General features: G+C 44.4%; 1 protein-coding gene across 12 annotated transcripts in view; it reads left to right on the forward strand.

Annotated features, from left to right (window-relative positions):
• LOC119160723 (valine--tRNA ligase, mitochondrial) overlaps positions 1-14,897 on the forward strand; it is a 622,168-nt gene that overhangs the window by 158,718 nt on the left and 448,553 nt on the right. For all 12 annotated transcript variants that reach the window (XM_075881124.1, XM_075881123.1, XM_075881132.1 and 9 more), the window contains one exon: positions 3,020-3,139. In XM_075881124.1, the coding sequence (XP_075737239.1) occupies positions 3,020-3,139 (120 nt within the window). The remainder of the gene's footprint in view (positions 1-3,019; positions 3,140-14,897) is intronic.

The following is a 14,897-nucleotide window of genomic DNA, read 5'->3' on the forward strand; positions in this document are numbered from 1 at the left end:
ATCGGGTCTCGGGGCAAAGTCTCTTTCGTAAGCTGGATAACCTTGACGTTCATCCTGCTGACGGCGCCGGCATAAACGGGATATATGACCCCTTATGTCACAGTAGAAGCAGACGGGGCACGGAGGACGTCATGTACAATAGTGGGGTGGCCTTGGCACTTGCGTGGCCATCGCAGCCAAATGGTCGCATCCGACGTCTGCAGGCACGGTTGGAGCTGGTGCAGGGGCCCGTGATGCAACTTCTGCGTACGAAGACGCCGGAAAGCGCACAGGAGACAGGGCATGTGCAGCACTTGTCGTTGATACCAGTTCGTCCTTGATTATCTCACATAGGTTGAGAGGAGGTGGGCGGACAGATGCAATGGTTGGGTTGCCTGGAATAAGGCCGTGCAGTTCCTCTCTGACAATAGTGCGGCTAAGGGCTCGCAATTCATGCTCTCCAGTAAAGCGAGCGTCGCAGGAGGCGTGTGGAAGGCGCATGGGATAAAGTGTGTCCAGGCGTTGGCATGTGGTGGTGACGTCCGGGACGGTAGTTGGGTTTTGGATAACGAGAGTGTTGAAGGCCACAGAGTTGATACCTTTAAGTAGGTGTCGGATGCGATCCACCTCCGTCATGTCATTTTGTGCTCGGCGACAGAGAGCCAGAACATCTCCAATGTAGAACGTATATGATTCGTCGTCCCCCTGCATGCGGGTTGCGAGCTTCTGTTTCGCTACCGCAGAGCATCCTGCGGACGTGCCAAATACCTGACAGAGATGCCCCGTGAAGGCCGACCAATTGGAGAAGTCACTCTCGGGGTTGTAATGCCAGGTTTTAGCAACACCATCGAGTACACAATATTGTTAATTTTTAGCTGTTTTTGCAGTATCCTGAAAAAAGCTTTCAACCGGTTCTTTTGTCTTCATGCCTCAAGTGATTCTAGTTCACAGGATTCTAACATCTGCATGACAGAATCTAACCGGCGGTAGTTCGTGCATATGAAGTGTGCGTCAGGGCATTGAACTTTTTGTAATTTTGTTATAAGGCTGTCTCTATGAGGACTCCACACGACTGAGGCATATTCTAGTAGTGGTCTAACGCAGGTTTTGTAAGCCATGAGTTTTATATCTCGCATAACTTGATGTAGTTTTTGTCTTGAAAAACTTAGGTTCTGGTTTGTATTCATTTAATCCACTACGAGAAGTTTGAGCCAGAATTTAGCATATTTAACCTTTCTAAGAGTAAACAGTGAGAAACGGTATTCAAGACCTTCTGAAAATCAAGGAAAATACATTTGATAATGGAATCAGATTTCTATTTAGTACATACTACAGTCCGTAGACCAAGCAGGAGGGGCAAAAAAAGGGAGCGCAGTGGAAATAAAGTGAACAGGTTTGTACAGCAAGTTTTCTAACTATCCTACGTGACAACTGAAAAACAAATGCATACTAAGCAGACCGAATTAAATGTACACTACTAGAAAAAAAAAGTGCACACATTGCTTGAAACAGTCTCAAGCACAAAAATAACACAACCGAAATCTTGAGGTGGCATTATCTACTAGAGCATGATATTAACAATGTTATCTAAGCGATGCTAAGCTATTTAAGAGATTGCATTACAATAAAAAAAAATCTGACATACGGCTTGGTATGCTTATCTTAGTTAATCTTCCTTGTTCCCTTCTCTGTGCCTCTTCGCAATGTCATGTGCAGAGCCACACCACTGCATTTTGTTCCAGAAATCATGCTGCACTAATGCGAGAAGCCAGTGTCCTTTGCAGTGCACTACAAGTTTCACCGTCTATCACCACCAACAAACCCATTCTGACCATCCCTAAATGCCCTTCATGGAAAGTTTGAGAACCCCTGGCTGAAAACCTGATTGTAGAAGGGTAAATAAAATATTATAAGAGACTTCCAGGACATATTTTCAAAGTACCAGGAATGCTGTACTGGGAAGCTTAAACGGGTTTAAATATGTGAAAATAATTTTTTTGAAATTAGGGACAAAATCAGTCTTTTAACATTTGTGATGTTATGGCCCAGTATGTTTCTCTTAGTTGGTCTTCCTTAGCCTCTTGTAGTCTTTTGTACCACCTTATCGTGATGGCCTCTGTTGGGTGTTAGCAGAAGTACTTGATAAAATGTTGCCAACCATAATGATTAGTAGCATATCATCATTTCTTGAGGATCGTTCCTGAATGCTTGCAAATTTCTGGCTTGTGGGACTTGACATATTTCATGATGGCCATTAATTATGTTTAAATCCTGTCTTGTTCTTTGTTTTAGGCTAAGCATAGGAAGAATTGTACTGTAGAACTTCAGGGCTATGAGTCTTATCAATCATGTTCTCATTTTCTCATGAACTTTTGTTTCTACAAAGGCTCTCAGGCATTTCTTACACACAGTTGTCTCTTATATTCATGCCTCTTGTAAAAGGACTCACCTGTATTCAAAACAGCCAAAATTTTTAACACTTGAATTTACTTCCAGCGACAATAATTTTTAAGTATTTACTTGCCGAGTGAGACAGTGCAGTGCCTCGTTGTAGTTGGCAACCACAGTCAATTGGCATCCTATGACACTAGTCGCTTCACAGGATTTTACAACATCATGTCTGGAGTTTTCACATTATCTGTGATGGGATGGCAGCACATTCGGAACTGCAAATGTTTTGTTCATTGTACGCAGTCAGCTAGAAATAAAGTGAATTCATATCACTGAAATCTGTGCCTGCTGTGAATGTGTGGGGCCTCTTGCATCTTTGGTCAAGGCTGATGTAGTGCAAATCTCTGCATGGGCCCCAGAAGTGTGTTTCGTTGGTCTAGTTGGTAAAACATGGTAAAAGGTAAAAATAGCGCAAACTAGAAGAAAGAAACGAAAAAATAACAGACAGGACGACTGCTCGTCCTGTCTGTTATTTCTTTGTTTCTTTCTTCTAGTTTGCGCTGTTTTTACCTTTTGCCTTTGCATGGGCATTTTGTAATGCTGGTTTGTTGTAATGTAGAGATCACATTGAGTTTTGCCTATTGCGCAGTCCATGAATGCAGCGGTCACGACGGCATTTGTGCTGCTCTTCGATGCGGGTCTTATCTACCGGGAAAAAAAAATGGTGAACTGGTGCTACTGGCTACAGTCAGCCATCTCGGACAGCGAGGCAAGTGTCGTTTTGATCAATTCATTACAGGCTGCACTGTGAATTTTTTCTCTGAGGTCACAGGAGCAAAGAATGTACAGATAAACCTGCTTATAATGAACCTTCATATGACGAATTCTTCAATATAGTGAAGTTTTCTATTGCCCTTCGTTGCACCATAGAAGCACATATATTTGTGACCTCTATGTAACAAAGTAACAGAGGGAGACAACCTTGATATAACGAATTTTTCTCACAGACAATCTAGGAATTTCGTCCCGAATTTTAGGACGAGCATGCATCTTCTGCGAGTGCCCCGTCGCCAACAAAGCGCAAAGCGGCGGCGGCGCACACGGTCCAGCAGGCGAGAGCGAGTGCTCGCGATTGCGCATGGGTAAGCTTGAAGCGGGCCTGTGCCCTACGAGCCAGCGTTGCTGCCGTTATTGCCGCCGCGGGTGCATGCGCAGATGTGCTCCTTCTTCCTCCAAAGCAATAACAAAGAAAACTACTTTTGTGTTGGCAGTGCCACAATTTTAGTCATTGTCACATATGTGGGACCCCGCTGCACATGTAGGGCGCTTTACCAAATACTGGTTTTCCGCGGTATTCGTGTCGTTCGCTCTTCGTTTTCTACGTCGTGCGCGCGTGCACGGTTTCACTGCGCACGCATGGTGTGGCCCCTGATGATGTCCAGCTTTGCTTTTTTTTTTTGCTTTTTTAAAATGTGGACAATCGTCTCGTGACCACTGAGGGGGTGTCAGATTAGGCACTGACGGAAACTCTCAAAGACCCCGGTGGTGATGGATCTCAAAGGTCGACTCGTCACCCACTTCAGTCTTGTGCCGTGCCTTGAGTTCGCAGGCTTGTAGCTTTCGTGATTAGCAGATTAGTTCTGGCAACAACACAACGGCGCGTTGAATGCAATGCAATAAATGCGCCAGCAAGAAATTGTAACGTTATATGAAGTAAGGCTCTCAGCCAACTCCTTTGGATCCAATATCTCGGGATCCAATATTACGGAACTCCTACAAAACACTGGTGTGAGCAAATACAGCCGCTTCAGGGAGATGCTCTTTTCACACAGTCCCTGCGTGTTGAAAGCCCATTGATATTTGCCGAGATAGAAAGTGTACCAGTGATTGCGACCGCCCTTAATATCAAAGTTTATAATGCTGCTCGAGCTAACCCTCCCCCCGTGCTTTTTTTCATGTTCATTCAAGAAAGGTGGTTTTATTTCTGTTTGAGCATTTGACGTCGGTTCTAACACGCGGGGGATGTAATTTTATGCGCCTTCTAGGTGATGGGGAAGGGCAGACTCATTTGATCTCTGCTTCAGGAGCGTTCACGCACTTTTACCCACTCGTAAAAATTGTAGAGGCATAGACACTCTCTTGTAAAGTTGTTTGCGCAGCGTGGCGCACGTGTCTCGCCCAAAAGCCGCATTTCGGGTTACAACCACCGAGCGGTAGGTGGCGTGTTCGCGAGAGTTGGCCACCACTATCGTCATCTTCATCATGGAGTAGCGCTGGCAGTGACCCCTGGTGGAGGCAAGCCGTGGTGGCGGGTGAGAGTCAAGCGAGCCCAACCGTTAGCGGCGGTTGCCACGAATGGTTGTCTCTCGCGGTGGGTCTGCCATGGACGGCACAGCGGGCTGCCTGCGGTAGGCCTACGTGGTGAATTGAAGTGTTGGCGATGCCGCCTTTTATGTGATTTTGTGTTATGTTGTTTGAGTGTATGGTAATTTTGTGTAGTGATGACTTGAAGTGTTAATAACGATTGATGTATCAATTCGGGGGACTATATCGTCGTCTAAATTAGTTAAATAAATGTATGTGTTCTTTGGTTTGTACCGACCGCGTCTGCTGTGTTCGTTCACTTCAAGAGCGTGGCGTGGTGCGCGCTTGCCAATGTCAAGACCTCACAAAGTTACAATGCGCGGGGGCATGTAATAAATTTAGACTTGTTATAGAACATGGCGGTGGCAGCAAAAACCTTCTGAGAGTGTCCATATAATTGCTATCGCGATAGTAATGTCGTTTTTAACACTAAATAACTGTTTAGGGTTGGTTCTGCCTTCAGTATTTCTTTTGTTTAATTTGTGCATTTATTTTCTGAATTTTTGTGCCATACCTGCATATAACAAAATCTTCTAAACAATTTTTCGTGGGAATTCATTCATTTGGTTATATCCAGGTTAAACTGTACTATCTTGCAGGCACTGCTCAGCAGCTGTTAAGGCCAACAAAGCTGAGGTGGCTCGTAGGCGCGTTGTTTTTTCTTGCACAAGTTATTTCAAAGACGTTGTTAGGAGAGGAAGTATTTTTTTCGAAGGGCACAGTAAGTATTGGGCAATATAACCATTGGACAATTTTTGTTGTGTGAAATTGTAAAAGCTTATTCTTATTCACCCCAAGGAAAATTCTGATTCATAAATACTTTGGTTTCTTGGAGTGGGATTAGCCATGTAGTTTAGTTTTATTGAAGATCATGATATTTCAGGGGTGCAACGGCTGTGCCAATCAGGCCAATTTTATACGATTCCCTCCCCATTTTTGTGCCAAGCTGACCCAAAACTATGAAATTTTCTGAAATTGTGCCATGCTGCGCCGAATTTCCCGACCAGCCTCAAAATTTTCTCTGTTGCTCTTAATTTCAGCGAGAAAAGGAAGCCACCTTGGCCATCTGCAGTTTAGACATCATCAACCAATCTAATACTGGCATGCAGACCCTAACCCTAAACCACAGTTAGATTCTAGCCACTCTACCACGATGTAAGATGTATTTGCAATGCTCATGAACTATAGGTGCCGTGCTTTAAGACTCAAGATGGCGCTTGGAGGCGGGTCAACCTGTTTGTTAGCAGAGGAACAAATATTACGTACTGCCTGTGCAACATTTACTGGGTGGGGTCATGAGCTGTACTGTAATCTATATGTGACCAAAATACTTTCCCAAACGATGGAAGCTCACCACCTAATTGTTTGCTGCAGTTCAAAAGGTTATAATTTATCTGGGTTACTGGGCATCAACTATGGTTTACGAAGTCCTATGTGCGCTACAACAAACTACATGAAGCTACTAGAACAGATACATGAAATGAATGGCGCTCTGAGGTAATATGTACCAAGCCTGCCTGACGGATTTGCCGCAGTATAGGTCGCTAGCGAGTAGTGTGTCGCTGCTGCACGGAACTGAACGTTTAACATGAAGGTGGTTTGCAAACGCATTTCACCGTCGTTACTTTCACAGTCAGAAAGACGGCGTTGCTTCTTCGACAAAACGCAAGCATTTAACGTTCCATTCAGTAGTGCTTGTGTCACAGCCATGCTCAGCCTCAAGCCTTGTGAAATAGACCGATCTCACCAGATGATCTGTGTATGTGTGGGGTTCTAACAGTTGCCCTGCTGCCATCTTAGTTGGAGTACTCGGAGCGCTGCTGGGGCGGCTGCTTGCTGCATGCTCCAAGTATTTTATCGTTTGGCACAAATCCTTGGCGCATAAGGATTCATCGTGGTGAGAACCTCAGTCCAGACCTCCAGTGCATGTTTCTATATTACAGGTTATACTGCATATCCTTGTGTTAAAAAAAAAAAAGCAGTTGACAGTGCTTACATGTGGCCAGCTCATCTCAGCATGTTGATGCGTTTGTGTCGCTTCGCGGAATTCATATAAGTTATTGAAAAACGAAAATTCAGTCGATGGCGTCATGTCGGCGAAAATTATTGTCATGGGAGCAAAACATGTGCCGAGCGAGCGTGCCTTGCAAGCAAGCTTGCAAGGTTTGCCCTAAATGTAACCCCACTGTGAAAGGAAAATACTTTGCTGATCTCTCCGGTATAGGAATCGGTATGACACGAAAGTGAAACTTGTCTTCACAGAAGTAGAGCTTTTAGTGTAGTGATATATGCAGAGATGGAAGTACTGCTCCGACTGCTCCAAACTGCTGCAGAAGAGAAATGCTGCTCCAAATTGTGGTTTTTCTTAGTAACTGCTCCAAACCTGCTCCAAAATGGCACTGAGAAAATGAAGACGGGCAACTCAACTGTGTGACCAGCTTTCGAGCCCTAAAAAAAAACTGAAAAGAATGTGTATGCTATGATTTTAGCATGTTAATATGCAACTTTGTTGGCTCTTATTTATGCAATAAAAACTGGCATATAAAGCTTTCAGATAATTTAGCTATTTTCAATTTTATATGCAGGCTATTTTGGTTATATGTAAAAATAACCGAAATATACTATAGCTCATGCAATAGGCATTCAATAAGCAAACTAATTGTTCATTTATTGTAATTTAATATGATGATATGAAACATCTTTTATGACAAATATTAATATTTATGTGACACTTGGGTGATGCTTTGAATTCTAGGAGTTGTCAATCTGCTCCTAAAGCACCACTAGCTGCTCCAGACTAGCGTTTTTCCTGCTACAAAAACACTCGTGGCTGCTCCGAAGTGGTGCTTACTTTGCTCCAAATGCTGCTCCAAAAAGTAAAAAGTCGCTTCCAGCACTATATATGAAAGCTTGTACAATGGCTATTTGTGTCTGGAAGCTATGCAGTTGAACACGGATATATCCAGCCCGCATATATCGAATTTTCGGGTATATCAAACTCGTAAGTTATCCCCTTGAACTTCCTTTGTAAAAGTAGAAATTCACACGTTTATATCAAACGGTTTTTTTACCCGCCTTCGAATATATCGAGCGCCACACGAGCTGGAAGGTGTGCGTTGGCACTCGTCGTGCCCCGCAATCTTCGCGGCACGGCTCCTCGCACGAGTTGGAAGGTGCACTATGGCACTCACAGCGCTGGGAGATGTCCACGCCGCACCACGCCTCCGCCAAAACCCGAAACGGTCGAAAAAGGTAAGGGGCGAGAGGGCTGGGACTGTACAATCTCTAACTTGCAGAATGGCTTTTTTTCGTTTCTTTTTCTTTCGTGCTTTCTTTGCGTACCTGTCAGCTCGGAGAGCAGGAACGAAGGAGCATCCTCCTTTCGCCTTTTATTTTATTTTTGTTGGTGCTTTGCAAGTTTTGATTAGCTAACCACAGCTCACACCTGTTGTATCGTTGTAGCCGTTGTATCGGCCACGTGGAGGGAACCGAGCTGTCGCACGTGGACAGCCTTAAGATTGAGACTAGCGTCTTCCAACTTCATTTCAAAAATGAAGAAGCAGGCCAAGATAAGCAATTTTTTTCACGCAAACAAATCGTTCTGTTGCGGCATGTTTGGGGAATTAGTTTTCATTCATGAATGCACCTATTGTAGGTTATGGTCTGCTGCAGGTAAGCTCTCGGGGCCTGTATTTTTTCTTATATGGAATTTTTCATATATCGAACTAATTCGCAATCTCCTTCGAGTTCAATATATCCATGTTTGACTGTAGCACTATCTGGCATGGATGTACCCCCGTTGATGCCTACTCGTCTCCATCGCGACGACTAAAGCCTATGATCGTGGTAGCTAAAGCTGTCAACATATACATAATGGTGCTCGTTACAAACTTCTTCGTAGCATTAGCAATTAAAGAGAAAAATTGCTCCGTATGCGCCCTCTAGTAATAGGGTAGCCTATGGCTGTGCATTTTTTACGATTTTCTCACCTGTCGCAAATACAATAGGAGAGTTTCCGAGTGTTTCATCACCCGACGGCAGTAGGGGCGCAGCAACCTTGACCTTGCATCTTCTGTGCCGCGCACACAGCACAAGGACGTTTGTCGATGTGAAACCGTGGTATGGGGGTTCTCGACGAAGAAGGGGAGTATTAAAGCAATCGGGGATAGAGGAAGGATTGTCAACAAGCTAACCTTACTAGATGGCTTGCCGCTTAATGTAGGTATGTGTGTGTTCGTGGATAATACAAGCTGAAACTCAGTGAAAATGAGGAAGAATTGGCTAATGAGAGGCATAATCTAGGAGGCATAAAGCACTGGCAATGATCAGAGATAAAGATATACAATGCTGCACCTGTTCTGCAAGCAGAGAGCGCTAAACACCTTGGGCCCTTGGTCCCGTTGGACGACGACGCAATCAGCAGAGGTTGCTCACAGACTGACGAGCACGCCTTCCCTTTGTTAGCTATTTTTTATTTTTCTTTATTTTTCCAAATACATTTGAAGTGGTTTTCAGTACTAATAACTGCTGTTTGCAGCCTGACAACTCTTTTAAGCACGTACGTGTGTTGTATATCTAATAGCTAAAAAACTACATATAAGGAGAAAGAAAGTAAAAAAAAAAAAAAGTGAGAGAGGACCCTTGCCGCTGAATAACCTCTTCTGACGGCACGCACAGAGAGTGGTGGTGTGCATTGTCAAGGTGTTAACACCACCTGGAAATATTGATTCCAGAAATCCCCAAGCCCTTTTGCATTCCTTTGTACAGCAAGCCACGTCCATGGAGAATGCGAAGTACGCAGCTACTTACGCTAGCAAGCTTCTTGCCCCGGAACTAAAACTCTAGTGCAAATCAGTTTTGCACTATCCTTTGAGTTCGTAGAACAACATGTTTAGAACTAGGAATTGACAACATTACAACTTTTCGGCAAGTAAGCAGCTTTTTTTCTGAAAAATCTGTATGAATTCTTTTGTTGCTTATTGCTACAAGCAAGTTGTTGTCGATTGCTTTTTATATCTAGTGTGGCTTGCTTTGTTCTGGGATTTACCCACCATGGCTACATTTCATTCGATGCTTTGTCAGTGTTCAGTCTAAAGTAATTATTTAAGTCGACAAGGTAGTTCCACAGCCTTCAGTACACACATCACGCACATTGACATGTATTAGCTGTGTGAAGGTGTATTGCTGTGTTCTGTCACGGCCGCTCGATCATCGTGGTCGCGAATTGCAAGTCCTGTTCGGGGAAAACACCCGGTGTTTCTTCTCACCAATACCCAAACAATATCGAGCTGTGTGTCAAGTGACAGAAGAATATTGCGAGAGACAACCTCATCATCGACAAGTCTGCATCAACAGTCGTATGCAGCAGACACTTGCGGTATGAAAACTGCGTGCCTGCGTTCCGCATCAGAAAACTTATTCTTGACTCCGCACCTACTCTTTTCGAGGACTACCCTTCGTAGATGATATCAAGTGCATAGAAGCCTCGCAAAGGTCCTGCTTGACGAGCTTTGCCACCACGTCAAACATCAAGGAAGCGAAAAGCGAAGACCAACGAAAGAGATCGGGATGTTGCAACTTCACAAGATGCTTTCACTCAACAAGAAGCAGTAAGTGTTTGCACGCAAACAATAAACAGCGACGCTCAATGCACGGGCCGATACCAGACTATGATAGGACGATTACGCTTCCAAGTGTTGCACCATTGTTCAAAATGCAAGAAAGTGCTGCGATTGCTGAAAGAAGAGAAAAATGCGTCCCAATATTATCGCGAAAGAAAACACCATGCATGTGTTAAGAAAATCGCAACAGATGCACAGAATGGAGAGAAAAAGGCTGTCTTCCTTTGCATCAGATAGAATGGGATGGAAGAAAGCATTCAGCGTACCTAAACGAACTTGTAAGGGGTGTGTGATATGGCGCTTTCTGTCACAAAGAGGCTACGATCATGGGCACACTTCGGGGTTAGTGACACTGCCAGCAAAGTGCACTCTTCAGAGGTGTATAGGTGTAGGCCCACCATCATCATTTACGAGCAATGCCATAAACTATTTGTGCGTCTTCAAGAATTAAGAAACTTGTTTTTTAATGCGCGGTGAGTGGAGAAGTGCATCCAAACTCATGTGCAACTGTACGGAGCGGCAGAAGAAAACAGGGTCGAAGCCCCCCCCCCCCCCCCCCCAAAAAAATGCGCGGAGAGAGGCATGTACTACACTCGATGCGAAGGTCGTAATAAGCGAACGCGCAGGTGCAGTCTAGGTCGGCCGGGCTTATACACATTACCACACTGCACTTCATTAACACAAGAGGCAAAATCTGGTAGCTTGGGCTGCGAATGCGCGCATTTGTTTCGTGTTTCGCGGCCCTTTGTCTTGCTCTATGAAGGCACCAGATCCATTCATCGACATTGTTGCTTTTCTGGGGCACTTAATGCAGCAGGTTTGGTAATATAGCACTTGAAGTAGTCAGCGAGAGAGGAACACCGTCGGTGCATGGGGAAGCTGCACTATTTTGACGACGAGCCGTCGCACACAAACACGAAGCATAAGGCAAAGAACCTAACTTTGTCTTGAGTAATTCAATGATGCTAGCAACGCTGGTGGTCCTTGCTGTTATGGACATGCTTTAACAATCTCGGGGGTCATGCCTTAACTGCGTTGTCACCGATTTGTAACCCTAGTAAGTGTCATGACACATTACTTCACTCCACTGTTCACAAACGGCCGCCACCGGCCTAGTCCCACCAAGAGAGAGCAGTGAGTGAGAGAGAGTGTACGAGATATATCAGGTGTGTTTGTAAAGGCTCATGCATGTGTCTCGGTAGCTTTGTCGATAAGGCGCCGGGACCTTTTTTGTCACGGACCAAGAAGTCATAGTAGGTTCAATTCATGGCAGCGGAACCTCTTCTGATACTAAGACATATGTCATGTCAAGGTGTAATTGGAACACTTTTCTTATAGCTTTTTTTGTTTTTTATGCATTAGCATTCATTTTATGAACGTCATATTTGTGAACATCATATTTTATGAATGCCATAGCAGCTATTCCAACTAAGCTCACAATGACAAACCCGACAAACCCGACAACAAAAAAGTAAGTTTTGCTATAAGGATGAAGCAATGAATGCGATAGCAACAACTTAGAATGTAATGCTGACAACGGCTAGCAGATCGAAACGTGCAATTCGCTGTTCACGCACACATGATGCATGAAAACGACACACACAGGAGGATAGCAAAATAGTAACATTTACCACTCGACATGCAACAGGCTGTTTAAACAAAAACCACGCACTAAACATAATTGCCCCGCCACGGTGGTCTAGTGGCTAAGGTACTCGGCTGCTGACCCGCAGGTTGTGGGATCGAATCCTGGCTGTGGCGGCTGCATTTTCGATGGAGGCGGAAATGTTATAGGCCCGTGTACTCAGATTTGGGTGCACGTTAAAGAATCCCAGGTTGTCTAAATATCCGGAGCCCTCCACTATGGCGTCTCTCATAATCATATGGTGGTTTTGGGACGTTAAACCCCACAAATCAATCATCAAATCAAACATAATCACAGGTACAGATGATTGCAAACAAGTGGCTTAGTTATTACTTCACTGAGTTTGACAAGCACGCTCTGTTTGCAAACCTCAAGCAAGCAAAGTGATGTGCGTCCGGCAACTAAACACAGTCGCTCCGGTCAAAGCTAAAGACACACGATTCTTCCCACCAAAGGATAAGCGTGCTCGTATAAACATTCACCCCCCCCCCCCCCCTTTCTGTGGGGCAAAGTATGCGTGGGAGATAAGCGCGCTAGTTCTTCTTGAGTTTTCATATGTATAAATACTAGGCTTGTGTGAATAGCGAATTTTCGGTTCGAAGCGAATTCGAAGCGAATAGTAATTTTGATAGAATAATTTCAAATCGAATTCAAATGGTATGTATGATATTATAAAAAAAAGGGAATATTTATTGTGACCCAACTAACCTGCACAATGTTCCTTTGAACTGAAATAAGGGCTCTATGCAAATACCATTTATTTTTTTGCTCAAAGGAAGTCGAAACAACCTTGAGTAGTAGTTATGGTAGGATGCGAGTGAGAGCAAGATACCTAATGTTTTAAAATTTATTATACTTGGATCATATAAGTCATCATAACAAGCTCAATAAAATGAAGAATTGATTTGAAGGTAACATGTTCCCTTGAAGGGGCCCTGCAACACTTTTTCAAGTAGCCATGGAGCCAGTAAGCATGCTTGTGACCTCACAAATTTACTGCTGGAAAGTTTCTAGAATCAGTCCAGTTTGAGCGGAGTTCCAAAAATTTGTCGCACGCTGCAATTGCATCCTTTCGTCTCATCCTGACGAAACAGCTGGAAGCTAAGCAGAGAGGAATGGCACGGCGAAAGTAAATACTCCACACGCACCTCGTCACCTTGAGCACCTCTTTTTTTTTTTCTTCGAATACCCGACTTTTCAGTGCAATCGCACATGCACTCATGGAGAAGCGGCGGCCCCAGTAACAACGAGTGCACGATGCTGAAATCAGCCAATGTCTGTGACCAGAGCCGTATATTTCTTCTTGGCTGTGCAAGTGGTTTTTGAGCTTGTAATGTCATTTGTCGAGGAAAGAAAGCAATCTTTAGCTTTGCAAATCTATTGTGAATTATAGGCCACGTGCTTCGCTACAATATTTGCCTCGCGTGTTTTCGGTAGCCTCGACTACCGATTGGCAGTGTTTTTTGACAATTATACAATTGAGTTGAAAGCCAAGCAGTGGGGCCAGATTAGTGATCGCATGAATGGACAGTTTGGATGCAAAAAGACATGGCAGCTGTTGAGGCATCTTTTGGATCCGACAGCAACCAAATCGGCACAACGGGGACAAATGACTCGATGAATGCATCAATATGAAGGCACAATTGGAGAGTTTATACAGGAACTCCAGAATCAATACATAACTTATGGAGTAGACGTTTGCTTACCACACTACTCTGGGGGGTAAAACTCGAAACTAAATGAAGAGTTTACAATTGCGGAGGTTGAGTTTGCCATAGGGCAGCTGTGTACTACGTCTGCTACAGGTGCAGATGGGGTCACTTATAAAATGCTGAGAAACCTAGATTTCATATCTGTTCGGGCGATCACTGACTTGATAAATGAGTATTGGGTGGCTGGGGAGATTCCAGCACAATGGAAGCATGCTAGGATTATATTTATTGCTAAGCCAGGCAAGAAGCTCTGCTTGGAGAACCTGTGCCCCATGTCGCTGACATCATGCGTGGGCAAATTGATGGAGCACGTGGTTTTCAACAGGCTTCAGGGTTATGCAGAGGACAAGGCGATCTTTCCCCCAACTATGATAAGTTTCAAGGCCTATTTGTCCACGCAGGATGTCATAGTACAGTTGAAACACGATGTAGTCGATCCAGGGCATGGCATGGGCACCAAAGCTGACCTTAATAAAGCTTTCGACAATGTTTCGCTTGAGGCAATATTGAAGAACCTATCAGAAATTGGCCCAGGGGCCAAGACATTCGGCTACGTCAGATCATTCTTGGAGCGCCAAACCACAGAAATTTCAATAGGAGATATCAAATCATATTCCTTCACGTTGGGAGGCACAGGGACGCCACAGGGTTCAGTTTCGTCGCTGTTCCTGTTGCCTTAATTAAAATACCGCCGAGGCTGGAGGAGATACCGGGACTCAAACACACATTTTATGCGGATGATATTACTATATGGGTAACCAGGAGCAGTGACGCGCATCTGGAAGAAACACTACGACAGGCAGTGAATATTGTCGAAGAGTTGGCAGGGGAGGCGGGACTTTCATGCTATCAGCCCAAGTGCGAGCTCTTTGTGGTTCGGGACAAATCCAGAGGGCTACATGCAAGACACTATATTCCGCCACCGCTGTTGGAGGTAAAAATAGGGGGTAGGCCAGTAGGTAAAGCTCAAACGATTAGAATTCTTGGCCTATATCTGCAAACTAACAGGCAGAATAGGGTGGCCCTTGAAAAACTTAAGACGACGGTCAATGCTACTGTCAGGCTAATCAAGAGAATCACTAACCGTAAGAGTGGGGTTAAAGAAAAAGAACTCTGTAAGCTGGTAGAGGCCTTTGTGCTCAGCAGAATTACTTACGTGACACCTTGTATGAAGTTGGATGCTGC

This window comes from Rhipicephalus microplus, chromosome X (assembly GCF_043290135.1).
Source record: "Rhipicephalus microplus isolate Deutch F79 chromosome X, USDA_Rmic, whole genome shotgun sequence".
Taxonomy (NCBI): domain Eukaryota; kingdom Metazoa; phylum Arthropoda; class Arachnida; order Ixodida; family Ixodidae; genus Rhipicephalus; species Rhipicephalus microplus.